General features: G+C 42.4%; 1 protein-coding gene across 1 annotated transcript in view; it reads left to right on the top strand.

Moving 5' to 3' along the window:
• epha4l (eph receptor A4, like) overlaps positions 1-23,728 on the top strand; it is a 100,790-nt gene that overhangs the window by 46,612 nt on the left and 30,450 nt on the right. Inside the window, exons 5-6 of the mRNA XM_054742968.2 lie at positions 2,019-2,174; positions 13,679-14,014. Coding sequence (XP_054598943.2) covers positions 2,019-2,174; positions 13,679-14,014 — 492 coding nt within the window. The remainder of the gene's footprint in view (positions 1-2,018; positions 2,175-13,678; positions 14,015-23,728) is intronic.

The following is a 23,728-nucleotide window of genomic DNA, read 5'->3' as shown; positions in this document are numbered from 1 at the left end:
CACACACACACACACACACACACACACACACACACACACATTAAAAATGACTTTGTCAGAGTCTCTTCAGTGGTCTTTGGCCAATCCTAAAATCCTAAGTCTATAAAGAAGGCGGGTTTGTAACTCTGATATGAAAAAAAACCAGCATCTCACATCTTCTATTACAATTGAACATTATGAAAATGAGGTGATGATGTCATTTTGCAGCGTCTAGCAACTTTTAAGACAGCCAATAGCTACTGGCCGTGCTGAGGAGTTGGCACCACTACTCGGCTGTATGTGTGAACATGCCGGTTGCTTGGTGCTGTGTGTGTTTTTGCTGGATGACAGATTTTCTTCTTGCTGCGTGGTACGTGCACTGATTTGGTTTCTAGTGTGGTTAACACATGTTGGAGGTTTTTGCCTAAGTGTAGACTCCCATGATATATTTTTGACTTTGGCACTTAAAACCAGATGAAAGGTATTTTAAAATATACTCGGAGAATGCAGCTGTCTTCATATTGCTTCAAATGATTACTGTATAAACATTTAACTCAGCTGATATAACCATAGATTTTTTTGAGGGTTCACAAACCTACTATTGGAACAAAAACTCCAAACCAGCAATGACATTCAACCAAAAACATTTTTGTTTGAATTTTCTCCTTAAATAAAGTGCCCAGTCCTGCACCTGAAAGCACCTTCTGAAGTTCTGATGGAACAGAAGTTACAGGGACACACATGGTTGTCTTTGCCCCCACGGCTAGAGGTTTCCAATTTGTAATACATTCACCTTAAAGGCACACTTGGCAGTTTTAGCATGCCTTTTAGCCCCCCCCCCCCCCCGTGTCCATTTAGTAGAACCAAAAGCAAAACTCATCTCCTCGCTGTGAGTTCATCTTTTTTAACAGCTGATACGTCTCCTCAGCCTTCATTAGTACCTGCAGGAGCAGTTCATCACTAAATTAAACAAACCAGCTGTGTTCATAATCCTTCTGGAAGTGGATCACAGTGTCATTCATGTCAGCTGAACTATTTTCTAAATCTAACAGGTGGCGGCCCACCACTCTGAAGATGCAAGTGCGATATTCTGGCCACAGGGATCTGGGGGTCTGAGTGACATTTCATTAACTCTGTAAAGGGTCATTTTAGCACATTCTGGCTCAAGAAAATTATTTAAAAATATGAAAAAGGTGCAAAGTATCTCTTTAAAAATATAATAGCTGACTTGAAGAGCAATAGAAAACCAACTGGAGCATTACCGCCACCACATGTTTGGGTTAGTAGTTATGTGTTAGTCAAGTGGTACTGGAGAAAGAACAAAACAAAAACTACATTACTTATTCACGAATCGTAATGCTTTTTCCGGTGTTCGAAGATCCCTGCCCATCTCCAACCCACACCACCTGTCCTTCAGCCACCATACCATTTGTCGCCCACTACCAAGCACAAGCCTTGCAGAGTGATGGCTTATTTGGTCCAACTGGTGTTGTAACAGTCCACACTGCACCTCTTGGAGAATTGCTCTTTTGTCCCCTTCTTCTGGTTCAGTGCTCAGAGGGTGAAATATAACCCTGATGGGCTTCCCCAGCCATTATTGAAATGGATAGACAAAGGAGAAACTCCTTGAAAGACGAGCTCTCCAATCAAACTGTCGCTCAAATGAAAGACGAGCCCAGTTGCCAGAAGTAAGAAAAGTTACCACTTCAGACAGAGGTGTGTGCTAGGCACCAACAGAATGAAAAAGAGTGACAGCGCTGCTGGTGTGCCAAGTGTGGCTGTGTTTGTTTGTTAAACAGTTTGAAATACTGTAGGCTCTTTTTTTATTGCACTACTGCCAGAGATTAGATCAAAGTTATGAATGAGAAAAGACCTCATTTTTTAACCAGTCTTTAGTTTATGTTCTGTTGCAGCAGTGCCTTGGGGGGTAGGACTCTAGAAGGCTCTGCATCCACCATTTATCCATTTATCATGTAAAATGAATCAAATGTGTGGCATCTAACAAAGCGTATTCTTTGTGATTTCCCTCTACCTTTCAGCCTGTAAGATTGGTTACTACCGTGCTCTGGCCACCGATGGTTCCTGCTCCAAATGTCCACTACACAGTTACTCCATCAGGGAAGGCTCCACGTCTTGTGCCTGTGACAAGGGATTCTTTCGGTCTGAAACAGACCCTGCATCCATGCCCTGCACCCGTAAGTACAACCACATGTTTATGTTGCATAACAATTCACATTGTCCTCCAACCACATAAACAGGAAAGTCTACTCGGGGTGAAATGGTTACTAAGGTTACTAATAGTCGAAATATACTGAGCTATCAGTTAGTTTTTATTGACAGTAGTAAGCAGGCATACCTCGTTTCTACCAATCTTATTCTTTTTCGTCTCAGACTGTGTTACATGTGTTCTTACACATCTGGTCAATTTGTCCTTGTTTTTCCCCGTTTGTGTGGAGCAGTAGGCCAAAACTCCCAGCATGCCCAGGTGACATGTATAAGGGCCTCATACCGTTTCCTACTCAATGATATGAGTGAATAGTGCGAGATTCCAGCCATGTTGACCACTTTAATAACTCCATGCTGTGTGACCCATGTTAGCCTAATCTGCTGCATAGTGGATTCATTGATGTCATGAAATTAACATGTCATGATATGGTTTCCTGGGTAAGAAACCCATCCATCCATCCATCCATCCATCCATCCATCCATTTTCAACCGCTTATCAAGAGTCGAGTTGCGAGGGCAGCAGCTTAAGTTGAGAGGCCCATACTTCCCTCTCCCCAGCTGCTTGGGCCTAGCCTAGTGAACTAGACCAAATTCTTGCTTTGCAGAAAAATAATACATTTATTTAGTCTGGCTTGCCAGGCTAGCTTGGGCCAGCTGCTCCAGGCAATCCCAAGGCATTCCCTGTCCAGCCGAGAGACATAGTCCCTCCAGCATGTCCTGGGTCTTCCCTTGGGTCTTCTCCCAGTTGGATGTGCCCAGACAACCTCACCAGGGAGGTATCCAGGAGGCATCCTAACCAGATCCAGTAACCCTGGAGTATGAAGAAGATTTGTCATGTACATTTACAAACTGAAATCTATCAGACAGGTAGGATTTAAACCAGCCTAGCGCTGTTCCTTTGATCCCTACAACATGTTCAAGCCTTTCTAAAGGAACATTGTGATCTACTGGAGATCTAACAAGACTAGAACAGACACAAGATTCTTATCTGACGCCATGAGAATATCATTTGTAACTTTCACTAATGCAGTTTCAGTGCTGTGATACTCTAAAACCAGACTGAAATTCCTCAAACAGATCATTAGTGTTTAGATTAGGGATGAGCGAGCACACCACTATCTGTATCTGTATCTGTTCAACCAACTAAATTATCTGTATCTGTATCTGTACTCGGAATGGGCATGGCATAACCCCAAAGTGGGCGTGTTTTAACTGGAAGTGGATGTGGTTTACATCAATATATTATTTTAAGTCTGAAATTTATATGGAATGATCAGAAGTTGCTATGTATATTGTTTATTTGAAAACTATTTACAGAGCAGCCTCAGAATTGAGATGAAATATTTTTGATCACAATAGTAAAGAAACTATTACAGAACAAGTGTTTCAATAAAATCAGAACATTAATATTTAAGTGCATGGATTAATACATCTGAACTCATGCAGTAGGAACTAGGAAATATGAAATGCTAGAACCAGACACAACTTTATATATATATTTTTATTTTAATTTGATTAAACTGATTTTTTTCTTAACGTTCTTGGCCTTTTGCCACACAAAGTTAAACAAAACAATGTTGATTAAGGTGTGTGTGTCTGAGAGATAGAGAGGGTGAGAGGGAGAGAGATGGAATTAAAAAAATAAAAAACCCGACCGGAGCGGAGGTAGTGAGTTAATGCAGCACGTCAGCTCTGTCTTGTCAATGCACCATGTACAGTAAGTTACGAAAAAAGTAACTTTAAATATTCAACTGAAAAAGAGGTGAGCTGAAGAAAGCCTAGGGAAAACTGAAGAAACGTGAGCAACAGTGAAGCAACCACAGCGAGATCCTTTACTGTCTGTGTGTGTGCGTGGATGAGCCGGACGGACTGCACTCCCGGCCAGCTAGAGAGTTTTGTGTGTAGGGAGGGGCGGGCGCTCTATGTGACTGGCCAATCACAGAGCGTGAAGACAGTCAGTTACCCAATGAGGATTTTCCTTCAGCACGATTACAGATATTTCCGAGGTTTACTCGTTTCATGCTCGTATTCGTCAAAAATGCTTTATCCGTACCAGATACTCGTCTGAAACGAGTATCCGGCTCATCCCTAGTTTAGATGCTCGCATACTTGGATGGCCACTATTTTCTCAAGGACTTTGGATAAAAATGGAAGGTTAGATATTGGTCAATAATTCATTGGGTCATCTAGATCCAGAGAAGGTTTCTTAAGTAAAGGTTTGATTACAGCAACCTTTAAATCCTGTGGTACATACCCATTTACTAAGGATAGATTGATTGTATCTAGAATGGGGGCAGTAACCAAAGGAAATGCTTCTTTAAATAATTTGGTTGGGATTGGATCTAAATGCAAGTTGAAGGTTTAGATGAAGCTAATATTTTTGATAACTCTCAAAGCTCAACTGGATCAAAACGGTTCAAGCACAGATGAGGTTCTACAGTCACCTCTGATGCTGCCTCACTTACTGAGGAAGAAGAAATCGCATTAGGGAGGATGCTAATTATTTTGTTTCTAATAGAATGAATTTTACTCGTAAAAGATCCCATAAAGTTGTTGCTGCTGAGGGCTAAGGGAATAGATGGTTCAGAGCTATGATTCTGTGTAAGTCTGGCAACTGTATTTAGGATTTTTCTTATTCTCCTCAATTAGCAATGAAAAATAAGCCGTTCTAGCTTGTCGAAGCTTATTTTTATGAAGACAAGACTTTTTTTCCAGGATAAGTAGGACTCCTCCTGATGTTTAGAGTGCCATGTTCTCTCCAATTGTCTAAACTTTTGTTTTAAGTTCGTAAATGAGAGTTAAACCAGGGAGCCAACTTCCTGTCCCTAATTACCTTCTTTTTTAAAGGGGCAACATCATGTAATGCCACACGTAAAGAGGAATTAACATGATGAACTAAGGCATCAATTTGTGAGGGGCTAGAAATGAAAATATTGCCCTCTGCTACGTTCCTCTGAGATGCTGAGGACAGTAAAGATGGAACAGTTGATTTAAAAAATGCAACTGCGTTGTCAGATAGAGACCAACTATAGTGAAATTTACTTTCATGTCTTGAGAACTCAGTTATATAAAACTCAAAGGTTATCAAAAAGTGGTCTGAGAGGACTGGATTATGTGGAAATATTGTTATTTCCTCACACTCTATGCCATAAGTCAGCACAAGGTCTAATGTATAATGGCAGGAGTGGGTGGAGCTATGTATTCTTTGGGTAAAACCAATTTGGTCCATATCACCCAGTCCTCTCTGTGGCCCATGAGGTCTTTTGGACTCCCCTGTTTCACAGGATCTTGCTAGTATGCATTCCTGTCTGAAACGGCTCATGGCAAAAATAGAACCTATCTGTAGCGTGTGGCCTGCCAGTTCTGGTTAGCACCTATTTCCACACTGGGGCTGGTTTGAATCACCTCCTTAGACTATAATGGATTTTATTTGAAGCAGCAATGTTCCGTGCCACTGATGCTTCCAGTGTGAGGTAGGATTAGTGATAACATTTTCTATCTCATTTGTATCCATCTGGAATTAAAATCTGATCTCTGTTTCCTCACTTTACACCCCTGACTCACATGCCTTCATGCTATAACAGTCATCTTTCTGACAAGTATCAGAAATGTCTCTTTGAGCCATGGGAGAGTTTACACAAACTCATCACACACAAATTCTTTATTCCCCTTGAAAACAACTTGATTCATGCTTTAATGTGTGCAAGCCTTGATAAAATTGGTTAAGCTGCTTAGCTCATTGTTGGCTTGTTGTTCTTCCAAACTGTGGATTTATCATTCTGTAGAATAACTCATCCAAACAAGCACCTCTTTCCTTCCTCTCTATGCACTGGGATGATCTCACCTGTGGTTTTTATCCAGGTGAGATCATCCTGAGTGTCTGGTTCTGGATTAATGTTGGATCTGCAAATAATAAAGAAAAACTTGAACTTTCCTTTATGCATGGGAAAAGGAAAACAGCAATGGTTTACATGAAACAAAGAGACATTTGTTTAACTCTCAGTGTTACTATTCACATCAAATCAAGTTTCCAACCTGCTGCAATAAAAACAGAAAGAAGATCATCAGGCTGCATTTCATGTGATGTAATCACTCCAGCGTTTTCTGTTCCCTGCTGTGTTTTTCAGCAGGTTGTTTTCAGCACAACAAATTTCTTTTGCTCATGCAGCTTTCTGTTTCATATATATATATATATATATATATATATATATATATATATATATATATATATATATATATATATATATATATATATAATTATCATTATTATTATTATAGAAACAGAAATGATACAATCCAGCTGTTTTTATAGCTCCCTCCCAAAAAAATCAGTTAAATTTAAAGTGTCTGTGCTAAGAATTGCACAACCTTTTTCTAATGATTATTCTCTAAAATAGATTTGCTGTGTTTGTTAAACTCCATGTGAACTGGAATAATCCCAGTACTTCCTGCACCTCCCTTCTGTGTTTTAAGGGACGAGCTGGGAGGTCATCCTCATTGTCCGGTTAGTCAGCGTGGAATTTCACAATGCCTGCTGCAAGTAACAGCTGTCCAGACTCATTACTCGGCTCATTTTGTAAGACCCGGTTTCGACACTTCGGCTGCATTCCTAGCTTCACGAATAGGAGCCGAACGTTGGTGTCAACTCTCACGCCGACCTTTGGCCCGCCTCGTCAGTCGGTCAACATTTGAGCTTTGAACCTTCACCCTGTCTGTCGACTGCTCTTTGCCTTTCCTGTTTTTTTTTTCCACTGCTGACCTGTAAGTGAGAGCTCTGCAATTACAGTCATCACTTAGGAAGCATTCATCAAGATTTTGTTTTCATTTTGTTTCTCTTTGTCTAAAAATCCTCTCAGAGCAAAAAAAAAAATCCCTCTTAAAATCATCTCCCAGCTCGCCTCGCTGAAGGTCAGACTGGAAATGAGCCAGCATCTCTGGTAATTGGGCAGCGTGTGTGTGTGTGTGTGTGTGTGTGTGTGTGTGTGTGTGTGTGTGTGTGTGTGTGTGTGTGTGTGTGTGTGTGTGTGTGTGTGTGTGTGAGAGTGAGGGAGTTATTGAAAATGCATTTTCCTGGTTGTGGCTTGTGGTGCTGATTAAACTGGATGTTGTGTTTTTCTGATGTGATGATTGTGGTGGAACTCCTGCTGTTTTGGTGGTCTTGTAAACCTGTCTGGAACCTTTTCCAGTGATTGTTCTTTAGGTCAGCTGGTATTGAAAGAAACTTTGTGATCAAAATGGGGTTTTCTCCAGTTTACAGACAGTAGTTCTTTTCCGCGCTCACAATCTACCTGACTGAGGCTTAGCAGGAACAAAATGTAACTAGACTGAAAAGCCCACACTGTAAAGATTAACTTCTAGTACTACGCTCAGATGTGATCACATTCGATGCATGTGACTTTGGTATTTATACGGGATTTATATTTTTAGGATTTCACGTTTTAGTTCAGTTAAAGATATAAAACAGTTTCCCTCCACACCACTGGGCTGCACTGAGTACACCAATGGAGTTCTGCCTTAGCTGCTAATTATCTCCATGTAAAGGAGCAACATGTGAGAATTCTACAGTGAAATAATCAGAGCGGAGCAGAGATAGTGGAATTTTGGGGTAAGGCCGCACCAACAGTTGGCTATTAGGGTCAAAAATTCTTGGAAGTGCAATTTTTAAACGAGTACTTCGTCAGATCGTTCAACCTCCAGTAAAATGGCATCAGGCTCCCTTTCATCACTGCCAACGAATGAAGAGATATATGTGTAAAACAAACATTTATGAACGGAGAAAGTTTGGTAACAAATCAGTAAATGTGTTTGGTCCTCACAGGCTGCCATAGAAGGAAACATGGCGTCTAATATGGCGTCGCCTTTCACCCACTTACTTACACTTAAACCCATATAGACCAGATTTTTATGCTTTTATATTACAAAGCCACCCACATTTTCCAACAACTGGGCATCATTTAGTTCATTTTCAACAGCATTTCGATGGATATTCCCAGAGATTAACGACAAAAGCGTATGCGAAATACATAAACATAAAAACCACTCTGTCTTTTTTAATAAAACAACTGACTATTTCATATTTCCAGTCCCATGTCATGCCTTTCTTGATATATAACAAATATGAAATGTTTTGAGTCAGGAGTTTTAAATAATTCAGAGAAATAAACGGTGATACACACATTTTAGTACAAACACCACAGAGAAGAAACCAGGATCAGTTAATCAAAGAAAGGTTGTTCTCTAATCTGGGAAAACCTTGATGTGTTTTACAGACTTTCCTCAGTTTTCTTAAGAGCGGTTTTGTGGGGGAGAAGGAGGCGTGGAAGAGAGGAATGAACACGAAGCCCAACAGGACTCGTGGGGGCATTGAACAAACCCAAGTTGGATGGTAATAGTATGGTTCTCCGGCCGATTTAGTGGGCTCTGCCGCTCGGCCTCGAGCTAGAGCTGCAGTGACTGGTGAAGAAAAACCAGATGAGAGAGAGGTGTGTTAGGAGGAGAAAGACAACAAGAACACAGTTGAGGGAGTGAAATCCAGATTGGAGGCACCAAAACCAACTCAGGCAACTGAGCAACAGAAAAGACATTTAATGAAATGAAAAAAGTAATTAGCAATTAAACTTTCAAAACGTAGTAATCTGGATTCCTCCTGAGCAGAAAGCAAAGTTTTAAGTCCAAGTTGAGTCAATGATGTATGAAGGCTATAGAAGCGTTGCGCTTCCCTTTCCCTTCGCTTTTCGCTCTCCCAGGATTAATTACCGGGTGTCAGTCACAGCCGACAGCTCTCCCACGCTCTCATGCTCCCAGCGGTGCATTCCGAGAGAGCGTCAGGTACTGTGTGTGTGTGTGTGTGTGTGTGTGTGTGTGTGTGTGTGTGTGTGTGTGTGTGTGTGTGTGTGTGTGTGTGTGCGCGTGTGTGTCCAATGCAGAGAGGAATCCTGACACGGTGGAATGTGTTGAAGACCTTATAAAGTTATACAACGTTTTTTCCATGTTCGTTGTCACGGCAAACATAACAGCCTCTGTGATGGGATTATGTACACATTTGCCGACACTCACAAATCTCACCATCCTATTTTCTGCTTGTGCACCATGACACATCCCTGAATACATACATCTTTAGTTTTTTAAGTAATCGTTAGTAGGCTTCTGACGAGCGGGGTTAGACAGAACATCTTTCTAGTGTGTTGGATGTGAGAGAGTAACACAACACTGTCACATAGATGTTGTTTAGTGGGAACCTTCACTTAGAAATACCGACTTGTTCTTATTGTCTCAGAAACAAACAGGGGAAATGAGGTGAAGGTGGAAAGAGGAGACCATGGTGAAATGAGCAGAAATGGGGACACTTCGTCATTTTCGTCTTTAATGGGAATTTATTAATAGATTTCTATTGAAGCCTCCAGTTGTTAAAAGGAAACTGAATAATATGAAACAGCCTCCATTCTTCCACCTCGAAGCCTGTGAACTGTGCAGTAAAGCTAACATCTCACTGCTGCAACTAGGAGATGGAAAACAGCAGGAAGGATGCTAACTCGACTTGGTTCACGTCACTGCAAGGGAACAGGTTTTATATCGGGGGGATGAGCCACAGCTGCCCTGGGGTGCACTGAAACACAAGCCACCGCTTCCTCAGAACACCACCAGCAGGTAATGAGGGTGAAGTGTCTTGCCCAAGGACACAAAGACTGACAGACTGAGCCTGGGTTCAAACCGGCATCCCAGCTGCTACAGGGCAACCCCTTAGCCTCTGTCGCCAAACCTGTCCTAGACTTGTCTCATTTTCCCACTCGTATTTCTGACTCAAAAACCAAACAGAGCCAGCGTAGAGTGGTTGGGTTTTGTATGGGAGCAACAACCTCACAACCATTTAGATTATATGGTTACGTTAATATGGTTACAGCGTGCATCACACACCACAACGCCGACTTTGTCATAAACATGGGGACTGAAGCGGCTCTGTCCTCTGTTCTAAAAGACTTGAACATCTTTAAAACCACAACAAGTAGAAGCGCTAAAAGCCTAAAAGATGTTAGCGCCGTCGCCAGACGCCATTTTTGACTACAGCTAAAAAAAACTACAGCGTCGTGCGGTACAGTCGGCATTTCCGTCTTTTTTCTGATTGTTTATTTCTGAGCTGGCTAGCCCCGCCCCTCATGTGCCTCTCTGCCTGTGAGTTACCAGAGTCTCTGTGCAGAATGAAACAGAGGACGAGTCTGGCAGGCCAGGCCTAAATCCAGCAGCACAAGAGGAAAACCGCTTGAGACTATTCTCAAAACTCCTTCTAAAATGTAATTCACCCTTTTGTTGCCCACCGTCGCAGCTTAATGAGATGCTGATTTTGGACGCGTCCTTCTGATGCTACCTTCCCTTTAATCCATCCTCCAGCAACACTTCCTATCACACTAACTCGATCTGTCCTCTTACTGGGTGAACCGTGTTTGTCTTTGTCTCTTTCTCAAGCCTTCCTCACAACGTCTCTCATTCTCCTCTTTTCTGTCAAACACTGACAGGCTAACCCAGCACAATGCACACAGCCATGTCTGGGGATTGTGGATGCAGCACGGGAGAACTTCAGCTAGCATCCAGCGAAGGCTACAACATGCCTGGGTGTCCTGACTGACAAACAGCTCACGAGTCGAGTCTCAGCTGCCTTGCTGTCATGTTTCTTTGTGCCAACAGCAAGAAAGGGCAGACCATGTCTTTGCTAGGTTGTAGAGAACAAAACACTGGGACTCCTGGGACTTAGCTTATAAAGGACACTTCATTTCATCACCTGCTGTCCTTCACATCAGGCTCAGCCACTATTTCACAAGGTGTTTTCAGATGGTCAACGATGTCTATGGTACTGAAGTTCAGTTACACACATTTAATAGATTTCAATGGCTTTTCCTGACAGTTACATTGGGGTAAATGCAGTCAACATTTCCAGAGTCCGTGGTCCCACGATGCTTTACTTGAAAACGGTCCTCTCCTTGCCTTTTTCCTGTCCTCTTCATGCTTTTCTTTGCTGTCCTTTTTGACACCACCTCCAAAAGTCTTCTCTCGGAGCGACAGGTGAACTCACACGTGCCCGTTGCTGCTATACCAAATCTGGATCAGCGTCAGGAGATGGTTCAGGAGTTTCCTAGACTTTTCAGGTTGCACTAAAGAGTTTTCTTCCTCCTAAGGTTTTGAGGATCTAACTTCATTATCATCTTTACCTTGTGAAGCCTTTTTTATGTTGTCTGGAGGTGCGTTTGAGGTTTCAAGCACCTTCCTCCTAAAGCATCAAATCGAGATTTTTAATGCAATGAACCTCGTTGACACCCGCACATTTGTTACAAAGTGAGGACTGAACGATGTCTGCACATCCATTTGGGGCAGAAAATCTGTGGGAAATATTTATTGGGACACAACAATCCTAAACTGCACTTTGCATTGTACCAACATTTCACTTTAATGTTAATTTCAAGCTTGTTGTCGTGAATTTTTACTGCTTCTTCTAACAAAAGTACCTTTTGTTGAAAACAATGCATTCCATCCTTTTCCTCAGCTCTTCATGGCTCGTTGCCATTCTGCTGCTCCAAAAATAACACTGATAATTAATTTCCGTTGTGAGATGATTCATCAGCGACCCGACCAGCTTCCATATTTCACCCTGCATCAACCCCCCAGCCCGCTTGCGTGCATTTCATTAGTTAAAGGGATCATGAGAGAGACAGAGGAAGCAGAAGCACGGGAGGATAGAGGGGGGCAGAGTTAAATCAATTACTGCTGTTTGATAGCATTGCAAGACACACATTATTCACATCAGAGCTAACATGTAAATTAGGAGTGATGAACTGAAGAGAGTGCATCACAAACCAGGAATTCTGCTTTTCCAGAAAACGCATCAGCAGAATTCCGATCAGAACAAAGCCACTCAACAGACATACAGTCGTGTTAGGCATAGTCACTTTTAGCAATGATGGAGTTTCATCATTTGTTGTATATTGTTATATTAAAGCACACATTCATATCTATGTCACAATGGCCTTTATACTATTTTTATTTCATCAGCATTCAGTCTAACTGTGTGATTTTTTAAATGCATGACTTTTTTCCGAAGCATGTATTTTTTTGCCCACAGCAGAAATAAATGAGTTTCATGTGCAGTGAGGTTATTTGACTTTGTGGGCGGGGCTAAAGGCAGTAAAGGCTGGTCCTCTGACGAGTAGAAGTTAGAACTGTTCTAAAAGTGTGGAGCAAAAACAGCTGAACTTTCTGCACAAAATGGGACACCAGGTCACTTTTCAAGTCAACAGGCTCAAGTCCAAGTGGACTGACAAGTCCTTCATGTTGTATCCAGCACTCCTTTATTTTCAACTGGATCTCAAAAGGGTTCTGCTGGCGTACTGGGTTCAAATAAAATCCCGCTAAGCTGGAATGTATTGGACAATAAAAGGAACTTCTAGACAACGGAGCTTCCATTAAACAGACAAGACAATTTACCACTTGAGTCTCTGCTAACTGTTTATGTCTGGGGGGAAAAAAACCTTAACAAGGAGATTAAAGACCAGTTTTCACTTATTATTTTTGAAAATGATCAGTTATGCAGGCTGAACATGAAAATAGTCTCCCACACCTATCTCCTGCATTAGCGTCTGATAGAAATAGACGGTGAAACTCTAGGAAAGTCTGACAGATTTACATCACACTGTCACAACATTCATGGACTCACCCATCGTGACTCACGGCGGGGAAGGCTGTTGTTGGTTTAGTGTCCAAGAAACAGCAGAGAACGTCTTGGCTAGAAGAAGCTAACTGTTAGCATTAGAAACTCCACCACATAGCAGAACTCTTCCAGGCTTGTGTGGTGGAGATAAAAAAAAATCAATGTTGCAAAACAAACTGAGTCAGTGGTAGAGTCGTGTTGCTGTTAGCCAATCAGATCAAGGCAAGTCACCTGACTTGATGGTCAGAGGGACCGATGGTGTAAAATACAGCCTTGCCTCTGTCAGACCTCCTCCGGGGCGGCTGTGGCTACATAGTAGCTAACCATCACTGGCAGCATGTGTCAGTAAGTAAGTAAGTACATTTTAGTTATACAGCGCTTATCACAGACACGCAAAGTGCTTCACATAGATCAAAACAAAATCAAACGTAATATCCTAATGATCTCAAAACAGAATTTGATTAACATCAGAAAAAATGAAGTCATAAAATTATAAAATTTCATAAACAGATGAAGGATTACTAGTTTGAGTTAAAAATAGGAAAATAAAAGATTTAGGTAAAGCAGCTTTACGTAAAAGGGTCTTCATGTGAATGTGTGAATGATGGAAAGTGCTAAATAAACCTAATCTATCAAATATTTGCATTATTATTAAATCTGCCCGTCTCCTTCATTGTTCAGTCACAAGAGAACAGAACAGTTCTTACAGAAACATTTGTGTTTATTTGACTCGCTTCGATAACGCCGGTTATTAACTGCCTCTTGTCCTCCTCTCACCAGGCCCTCCTTCTGCCCCTCTTCACCTCATCTCTAATGTGAACGAGACTTCTGTAAACCTGGAGTGGAGCCCTCCTCAGAGCTCGGGGGGGCGTCAGGACTTGACGTATAATGTTGTGTGTAAACGCTGCGGACCCGATGGTCGCCGATGCCAACCCTGTGGAAACGGCATTCACTTCAGCCCCCAGCAGCTGAGCCTGAAGGGAACCAGGGTGTCCATCAACGAGCTGCAGGCCCACACCAACTACACCTTTGAGGTGTGGGCAGTGAACGGTGTTTCAACCCAGAGGCCGGGGCCAGAGCAGGCTGTGTCTGTCACCGTCACCACCAACCAGGCGGGTAAGAGCAGCCGAGAGCAACCAGGCTGAGTGTGGTTTTAACTAAAGTGATAACGCAATTAGCACAATCTCTTAAAAGTAGGATATATACTCTTCATAACAAGCCAATGCTGTTTAAGGAGTGGTTTCACAAGAGATTTATAGCTTTTTCTGATTGAACACTGATTAGGTTCTGAATAACTGATTTGCCAAATCATCAGTTTATGAAAGGCACACCTTTTATACTTTTGAACCATTCAAGTAACATAATTGCTCATTTCCACTAAATGTTAACCAAACAACATTAGTTTCACTGGAATCTAGGTAATGAAATGGTACAAAGACCCCACCGTACCTCGTTTTTGGGCTTCAGGAACCTTTCAAAAAGCAAACAAATGCAAAATGCTCAAAACGTTTATTTTAACAAACTTCATCGTTCACAAATCCTCCACACGTTGCCTCCCCTTCCCTTTACTTTCTGACTCATAAACGCTTAATTTAGACATGTTCCAGATACAATGTTGAGTATTTGAGTAGAAAAGGGACAGTTTTAGTGATGTATCAGTAGCGATGGGTACCGAATTCAGTACTTTTTAAGGTACCGACCAAATTCCATAGTACCGACTGAGCACCGATTCACGTCATTTGAAACGGTGCCTCGTTTCGGTACCCGTCCTTCATTACGAGAACTTGCCAAGACAGCTGCGCATGCGCAAGAGCATTATGCCGTCGGTCGCTGCGAGCGAGTTGTAAACAGAGCAGCATGGTAGAAAGAACGCACGCTAAAGCTTGGGTCCACGTCACTAAATGTGATGGGTAACTGGGTGATGATGAAACCAGCGACAACGATCTAAGTGAGACATCCTCATCTTAATCTGCTCCGGTAGGTAAATAAAATGTTTAAGATAACGTTAGCTTGATTTGTTAGCTTCCGTTCCTCTAATGGTGCGTTCGTTTTCTCCTCGGAACTCCGAAATTCCGACTAGAAGAACATGGACGCGCTCTAAAGTTTGGCTTCACTTTACTAAATGCGACAGGTGAAGATGAAACCAGCGACCACAATCTAAGTGTGCGGCATCGTCGTTTTAATCTGCTCCAGCAGCTAAATAAACTGTTTAAGATAAGGTTAGCTTGATAAATTAGCTTCCATTGCCACCATTGTTATCAGCTAATGGTGCGTTTGCTTTCTCCTTGGAAATTCTAACTTTCCAGTAGGAAAAATCAAATGAAAAAGGACGGCAAAAGGAATGACGATACACAGTAAATGTAGTTCACAGTAAAGATGTTTGATTCAGTTCAATTATCAGCTTATAAAACTACAAGGACAATGTTAAAATACAAACAGTTGTATGTTATTTATCGTGATATTCATCAAATATTGTTATATATTGAGAAAAAAATAAATTTAATTATAAAAGAGAATTAAAATAATAAATACTCAAAAGTATCTAAAATTGGTACCGTTAAGTACCGGTATCGATTCCTAGGTACCGGGAATTAGTACCGGATCGATTCAAATGTCAAAGGTACCCATCCCTATGTATCAGCATTACAGATGGTCACACATTTGACTGTGACTCGTGTCACCCTGTACACAGGCTCTTTGACTCGCTCCCATCGGGCAGAAGGCTCTGGTCCATTCGGACCAGAACCACAAATACAGTCTCTTCTCGTCTGCAGTTGGACTCATGAATGACAATCCTAGGGTTGCCCACTCCAGTCACTTGGTGTCAGTCACATGACCCTGTGTTGTGTTTGTACATGAGCTGTTCCGATCGATAAAAGTACCGCAGCAGTTCCCTAATGTTGTTACTTTTTGCATATAAGACAATAAAACCCTTCTGATGCTAATCGGATTTAACTCTTCATGTTCAGGTTCCAGTTTTCTGGCTTGTCTTTGAGTTAGCACCCATTAATTTAAAGGTCTTACTTTCTTTGCCTTTGAGAGCTAAGGTGCACACACGTATGTACCACTCTGGTGACACACTGTGGTGAAAGATGATTCATTATAGTACAAGTTGATGGAAATGAATTGCTTTAATATTTCATGGGAATCTTGCATAATTAAAGATGAGGAGCCTAGACTGAAGATAGCAGTTATATTTAGCTGCCATGCTAATGAACTAGAGTTACTCTGACTGAGCTAAATTGTGTGTATTTGTGCAAAAGTGTGATAGCTTGTGAGCTGAAGAGAAGCCCTCCGGCCTGAGGATGTATTCAGAGCCTCCTGTTGTTTTGTCATTTAGCCATTTTGTAACCTGTTGTGGTGTAAATGGCTTTTACGACCCCTGGTTGTCTCTGCCTTATTTCGTCTGATTACAGCCCATCCTTACCTCGACCTGTTTTACTGCTCTGCTCCTGGGTGGCAAGCTTTATGTCTTTTTGTGTCACTTTTATCACCGATTTCCATCCATGCAATGGGGTCTGGGAGCTTTAAGGACACTGTAGCTTGATTTATCAGTCAGGGTTGAAAACACAGAGATGAATGGGTGTGCAGCCTGTGGGAGAGCTGCAGGTGGAACGAGCCCCGGAGTCTGGGCGTGTCAGTTCGGTCACACAGTTGCACAACCAATCACAAAATTTCCAAATGAACTCTTTTAGACATGGTCTCATAGAGACACACACACACGGTGTCCCCCTGAGGATGCTCAAGGCCAATGTCCTGCTGGATACAGATGATGTTGCCTTTGGCCCAGCATTGATGCATGTTTCACCATTATTCTCTTGGATTAGTGATTTGAAGCTATATGTGTGTGTGTGTGTGTGTGTGTGTGTGTGTGTGTGTGTGTGTGTGTGTGTGTGTGTGTGTGTGTGTGTGTGTGTGTGTGCGTGCGTGCGTGTGTGTGTGTGTGTGTGTGTGAAAGCAAAGCTCCACACTGATTGGATTTCTTCATCCTAATGCCTGTAAGGGGTTTTGAAAGCTCTGGTTTCAGCCGCTGATAATCCAGCCAGTCATCTGCGGCCGTCCCTTTTTCAGGATCACCTCCCCTCACCCAGACACCGTGGATTACACATTTATTAGGTTATTTAAGATTTCTGACTGCCGTAGAAAAGACGCCTGCGCCGCCACCCTCCCGTAAAAGTTCAAACTTTGGTTAGAAAGGAGGAAGAGTGGGAGGCGTAATAGAAACGGTGAGGAAGGGGCGGCTGTTTAAAACAATCCTGTCAGCTCAATATGAAGTTGTGAATGATTACGAGTCCATCTGTGACCTAGCAGATTTGTGCACAAGGAGGTCAGATTCCGTGTGTCGCCACAAAGTGCTGTAAATCAGTCTCGGTGTAACCCTTTCACCCCGACGGCTTGGAGAGAAGGATGGGGGTGGTGGGGTGGGGTCCATGCTTTGAAGTGACCCCTGGCTGTAAATGAATGTTTCCTCTCCTCTTTATGGGATCAAGCACTTTATGAGTGTGAGAAAAAGGGAAAGAAAGACTTATAGACAGGCTTGTTTATGTCCTGATACAGAAGACTTGGCAGGCAAAGGTGACACTAGAAGTGAATTAGTGCAGGAGGGGATTTGTGTGTGTGGGCATGGATGTGATTTTCCCTTTTCCCTGACAGAGTTCTGACACCGGACAGAGGCACATGTGGAAATGTGTTTTTGGAGGTGGAAGCAAACTGAATTCATGCAGGGGTGGAGCACACAGGGAGAGAACCTTGTAAGCCGGAGCTTTTTTTCCACATTAAAATAACAGCTCCCTCCTCGACTGTTTTTCCGTCACGGCAGCAAAACGCAGTGACTCAAGTTTGGCGACCGGGTTCCAATCTGGCGGCCATATGTGCACCACTGCCTGTTTCTTTTTTTGTTGGGCTGTAATCAACCACATGTTTGTGCAAATGCTTGAGTTTGACTACAGATACAACACAAACACTTACAGTGAATACATTTATGACTAACCCCGCCCCCAAGTACCTGCCTAGTCTCCTGGATCTCTTTAGGACGGCGTTTTTTCAAATCAAACCAAAAATCTTTGCCAGGTTGATGTCATAATGCACATGTTTGCTGCCTGTGCTACATTTAAAATTCTGGATTTATATTTTCGGGTTTATTTAAAGAACTGATGCATGTTACGTGTGTCTCTGTGTGGATGTGTGTGTTCTGGGGTCTAGTGGAAGTGCAGAGGGGTGTGAACAACAGTTGAATATCCATTGCCTCTAACAAGTTATTAAGCTGCCTGGCTTAGTTTGATAGCTTTGCCCCACATATGTGAATTCATCACATTCATCAGTCTCAAGTGACCTCCTTAGTTACTGTCGCTAAATCGGACAAGCTGTCACAGCTAACTGCATGTTTTTGATGAGGTTGGTCAGTAATGAAACTATTCCTCCGGAGGCTCTTGACAACGTTTGGACGTAACAACAGTTAAAGTAACAACAGAAAGTGTCCTGCTCCTCTCCCCTACTGGTTGAAAGTGGAATTACAACCCTGCTGCCAACATTAGCAACAAGCTAATGCTAACCTGAGCCAACTAATGCTAAAATAAACCACAAGTTAAAAAGATCCACACTGTTGGACAAACAATATAATTACTTACAAGTCCAGTAGCAACAAAGCCAGGTCACAATCATTCTGTGATTTTGTAGCCTCCTTTAGCTAGTGTAGGCCACACTCATGTTCACTCTGGTTTAAACTCTTTGCTTCACCTCCAAAGACATCACTCTCTTATGGCACTTTCGTATCTGGGCTGCCCTGGTCCCACCCAGGTAGTATTTTTGGGGTTCACATCTTGGTAGCCTGTTTTTTTCTTCGCTTTTTTTCAGACTTCCTCCCTCGGCGGTCTCCTTCGAGCTGAGGTGACCCAACACACCCACTGCTGACTGAATAGCTCAAATCCACGCCTACCATTAGGGGGAGCGTCCAGTTGGTGGGTAGAATCAGTTAGGGGGGGCTTCCCACGTTGATTATCATTCTGAATACAGTGGAGTAAAGAGAGAGACAGAGCGGCCGAGGCTTGAGCTGCGCAGAGCGAGGACAGAAACAGCAGAACAGGAAGCAATATCAGAGTCTCCAAAAGCAACTCTGCTCACGGCCGCCTTTGTTTACAAACTTAAGAGAGACACTACAGACTTCTCTGCACGTCTCTTGTCCCGCCCACATGCTCAGCCGTTTCCACATCCCTGAGAAGTGTGTGTGAACACAACCTACCGTTGGGCCCCGGTCCGACGCCACCTAGACTGGACCGGGTCACTTGTGAAAGTGCCACTACTTTTACTTCCAGGCCCCGCCATGGTGGCTAACAGCCGTAAAGCAAGTTAACCCAACCCCCACACAGGGTACCTCCCGGCTCCACAAAACTATCAGAGTGGTGTCTAATATGAAACTGGTCAAGTTTCTAACTCCGCAGTCACCAAGATCAATGTTAAAGCTCTAGCTTAAAGTAAAAAAAAAAACATCTGTTGTTACTTTAAGATCTGTGAGGAGTCTTTGGATAGGTCAACGTTACTGGAGGGCTAGGAAAATAATTTCAAACTAGATTTATGTGGAAAAAACTGAAATTAGAGGTACAGATCTTGAGGGAGAATTCTCATCTAGAGTCAATCAGCTCTGATGAGACTGACGACCAGCCTTGTTCATGTACAGCATGTAATGTGTTGGATTCATTTACTGTTCGTTAACTCACCTCAACCCACTCATCACTGCTAGGCTTTATGTGACTGATGCTAATGTAACAAACCTAATTCCCAAGATTCAACAAGACCATTGTCTCACCTTAGAACAAACTGGCGTGTTTATAGTTGTCATGCTGGGCTGACAGAGTGGTCCACCATTAGAGGAATTAGATAAAAAGTAGGATACAAAAACTTAAGTTGATTATTCTTTCAGTGTGTCATTTCTGCATGCACATGTTTAGTCCTAAAAACAGAAACAAAAAAGCCCAGTAAACCACTGAAGTGTTTCAGACCCGATCCTTCCTGAAGAGAGACAAGAATGTCTGAGTCTGTTTATCCAGAGGAGACCGAGGCAGGTCGCTCGATCTGCTAAAACACGAACTCCAGTGGAACGCATTTTCTTTTAATTCAGACGGACTTTTGTAAATGCAAGAATTTATGATCATTATTTAATATATAAAAATATATTATTTAGATCTGTTGGTTTTCCTTTTTGGATGCTAGTTCACCTTCACACATAGTAAATCTTAGACTTGTTCTAAATCAGGCATGGGTTCCTGTACTGATACCTGCAGTAACTCTATAAAGCAAGACAATTCTCTGAGTTTGATGGCCAAGAATCAACGACGCATAGAGAAAAGGTCAAATCAGATATAAAATCATCAGTACTTTAGGATTTATCAATCAAAGTTTAAGGTTACTACACTCATTTGGATCCTCACTTTAGCTGGGAAGGGGAAAGAACAACAAGAGCAGCAGAACACGATTACGTGGCCATATCTGTCATCTTTAGAGGAAAGATGGATGTGTGGCTTGTCTTTGGGGAACGCAGCCCCCCCGACCTCTCAGGTGTTTCCTTTCTGAATCAGAGCGTCCTCTTCCAGACCCATGAGGGCCTTTAAATTGGCTCTTGCTGTCGAGGAAGATTGATTGAGGGGATACAAATGGCCGCTGTCTAATTGTTTAACGGAGATGCAACACATTAGGCCAGCAAGATGACACAACCTTGGGTTAATCCGTTTACCAAGAGACGTCTGCATTCCTATCTATTCCATCTTCATCATGACCCCCCCCCCCCCCCCCCCCCCCTCTCACACGCACGAAAACCCTCCTCCCTTCTGCTGCTTCTTCATCTCAGTGAAACTCAATCCACGGCTGGTGCTTATATTCCAGTCCCGTTTGAACCCAATCCCTGCCTAAAAGCACGGGTTTGTTAGCGTTAGCTCGAAGGTTAGGCTCCCTGGAGTCCATGGTCCAAGTGATGAGAATGTATATAGTGTCGCAGAGAATCCAATCATAATCGGTGGACATAAATCCCCTCATTAATCACCCCACTGTAATGCTTTAAAAGGCAGATGGTCTGGAGTGAGTAAGGTTATGGTAATCGTCGAGGATCAGAGGTCAAAGATTCCTCTCAGAGCAGATGCTACACAGACTTTGAATGTGTTTAGTGGAGAAGAAATGAAACGTTTGAATTGTAGCGATGCTACGACCCATTAGAGGCGCTTGTGTCTTCACCATCTGATGTTCCTTCTGCCTGATCAAAACTCCTCCCTGACACGGGCGTTTCTCCGTCTCCAACACTATCTCCCAGCGCCTGCACGTTCCTCTTCAAGAAAGGGTGTATACCCAATTTTGGTGCTGTCACACTGCTTAAAGATAGAGGTTTGATTTGTGTGCTGGTGACGCACCGGAGGGAGGGAACAAGCGTGGTCTATTATCTGTGCTTTAACCTTCATGTGTTCGCGTCATCTTGAAATATGGCCTCATTATCAGCTGCAGCAGAAAGGGCTTAGGATAAGATCACACACCACAGCTTTAATGAAAACCAATTGATTCAAGCTGTTTAAAAAATAAAACTCATTAAAAAATAATAAAAGTCTTCAGGTCATTTATTTTGATTCGTTTACTTTCTAGCGAATCAGGTCTTCTCAGGGTGACCTGGCAGTCTACTCTAAATGAAGTTAGGAAAAGACGCTCGTGTCAACTTGGATTCGTTTTACTCATGCCAGATTATTGCTGTATGCTGGCAATCTCTGTGTGGAATATTTATTATCTACTTCTAGCAACTCAGCTTTGGAGCACATGTGATTCTGGATGGAAGGGAAATGTGCGGTCTGGCTGTGAAGGAGGAGAAAAGGGTGGGAAATTATTTCAAAACATTCTGAAGACTTTTTCTGTGTCAAAATGAGAATTAATTAGTATCTTAGCTGTTGTGGACAGCCTCCCGAGCAGCTGAGAACAGAGTATGCATCCTAAAGCACCGATGAGCTAATGGCTAATCTGAGTAGCCATTTGAAAACAGCTACATTCTATTAAACATCTTAATTATTCACACAATATTTTGTAAACATTTATACTGCTGTCAGTTGTTCTCGTACTTAATTGTTACAAGAGATTTTGTGACAGTAGCAGGAAAATGTAGCACTGAGTGCTTCCAAACGCAACTGGAATTTCTCAATATGACTGCTGACAACCGTGTTAGCCAATATATTATTTTGAAGGCTAGGTTAACTGGGAAACATATGACACTTATTTCTGAAATGTGATCAGTCACTCTGACTGTAACATGCGGACAGAACATGAAAATGGTTTTCTACTCCGATTTCCTGTTTTAGACTGATGGAAAATAGACGGAGAAAAGCCACTCATATCTGAAAATTAGCATTCATGGACTCACCCATCTTGATTCACAACAGGGAAGGCTGTTGTTGATTTAGTGTGCAGAAGCTAATCGTTAGCATTAGCAACTCCACCACACAGCAGAACTCCGCCAGGCTTGTGATATTTGTGGAGATAAAACATCAACGTAGAGTGGTTGTCGTGTTACTGTTAACCAATCAGAGGCGAGGTGTTGTAATATCAGGAGATATGACTCCAAATCCTGCTGCTTTCTTCCCTCCTCTCCTCCAACCACCTTCTACTTCTTGAAACAGGAACACCACGGCTGTTTTTTCTTCACAGACAATAACTCTGGTGGTATTTATGTAGAGACTAGGGCTGCACGATATTAGGAAAACCTGCGATATTCGATAACAGTGCTTCTTAATATTGCTATATTGATATTACTCACGATAAATGAACAAATACTAAAGTATGCAGTGTCGATGTTGTCTGGCGTGTGACGTCTGCTCTGGGTTCAAAGCAAACAAAAACTAATCCATGAATTCCATTACAACATAACATTTTTATTGCAAAAGTATGCAGCTGCACCTGCTACTGTATTAGCAGCAAAACGACAAACTGCATGCATGCAGTTTCTCAGTGACTTTAAAACATCACCTCCACCATAAAACTTTTTCTGATGCTACAAATACAGAAAAAACATCCCTTACTAGGGTTTTTTGAATAAAAAAAAATCAGAAAGTAAGTTTAAATGTTAAATAATAGTTAACATCACTTAAATGCAACAGCAAATTCTCTCATTGCTACTGAGCATTTTCTCCACTTATGTGGTTATGATATAAGGCTGTTGCTGCAATTGGGAAGTGATCTGTGCTGGGCCAAACTAGGAGAATATTAAGATTTTCTGAGGGAAAGAGAAAAACAATTGTCTACCTTTCAGAAGAGGAACTGGCAAAAAACTACATGGAAAATATGTGAAAACGTTTGTTTTTATCCCCAAATTGAACAAGTTTACCTAGATCTTAAAAAGCAGCTCAGATGATGAAACTGCAACTATGATTCTGATAACAAGCTAACAAATTGAACTAGCTTCTCTTAAGCCCCCTTCAGACAGGCCATGAAAAACGGAAATGTTCCGGACTCTGTCCGTAAGACCTTTGTGTCTGAATACAAACATCCGGATAACGTGTTCCGGAATTTAACCGGACGAAGCCCCTAGTAACAGGTCCGGACTTGTTACGGACAGGGTGGCTGCTTCAGACTGGTGAGGTAGAGTTCCGGACAAGGGGGAGGGGGAGGAGGAGGGGACGCTGTGCGCACCTAGATAGCTCGTTCCTGTAGCATGCGGCAAACCACGGCAGCTCGCCTCCTACGGTACCGCCTAGACGCGCGACGGAGCGCTTCACACCGCTTCAGTGATTCCTTTAACCGTTGAGCTTCATCATCCAGGTCTCTTATGCGTCTTCGTGTGCGCAGAATTATGCTTAAGCGCCTCGTGATTTT

This window comes from Nothobranchius furzeri, chromosome 13 (genome assembly GCF_043380555.1).
Source record: "Nothobranchius furzeri strain GRZ-AD chromosome 13, NfurGRZ-RIMD1, whole genome shotgun sequence".
Classification (NCBI taxonomy): Eukaryota; Metazoa; Chordata; class Actinopteri; order Cyprinodontiformes; family Nothobranchiidae; genus Nothobranchius; species Nothobranchius furzeri.
Note: the sequence above shows the minus strand (reverse complement) of the source record. Positions and strands in the feature narration are given on the sequence as shown.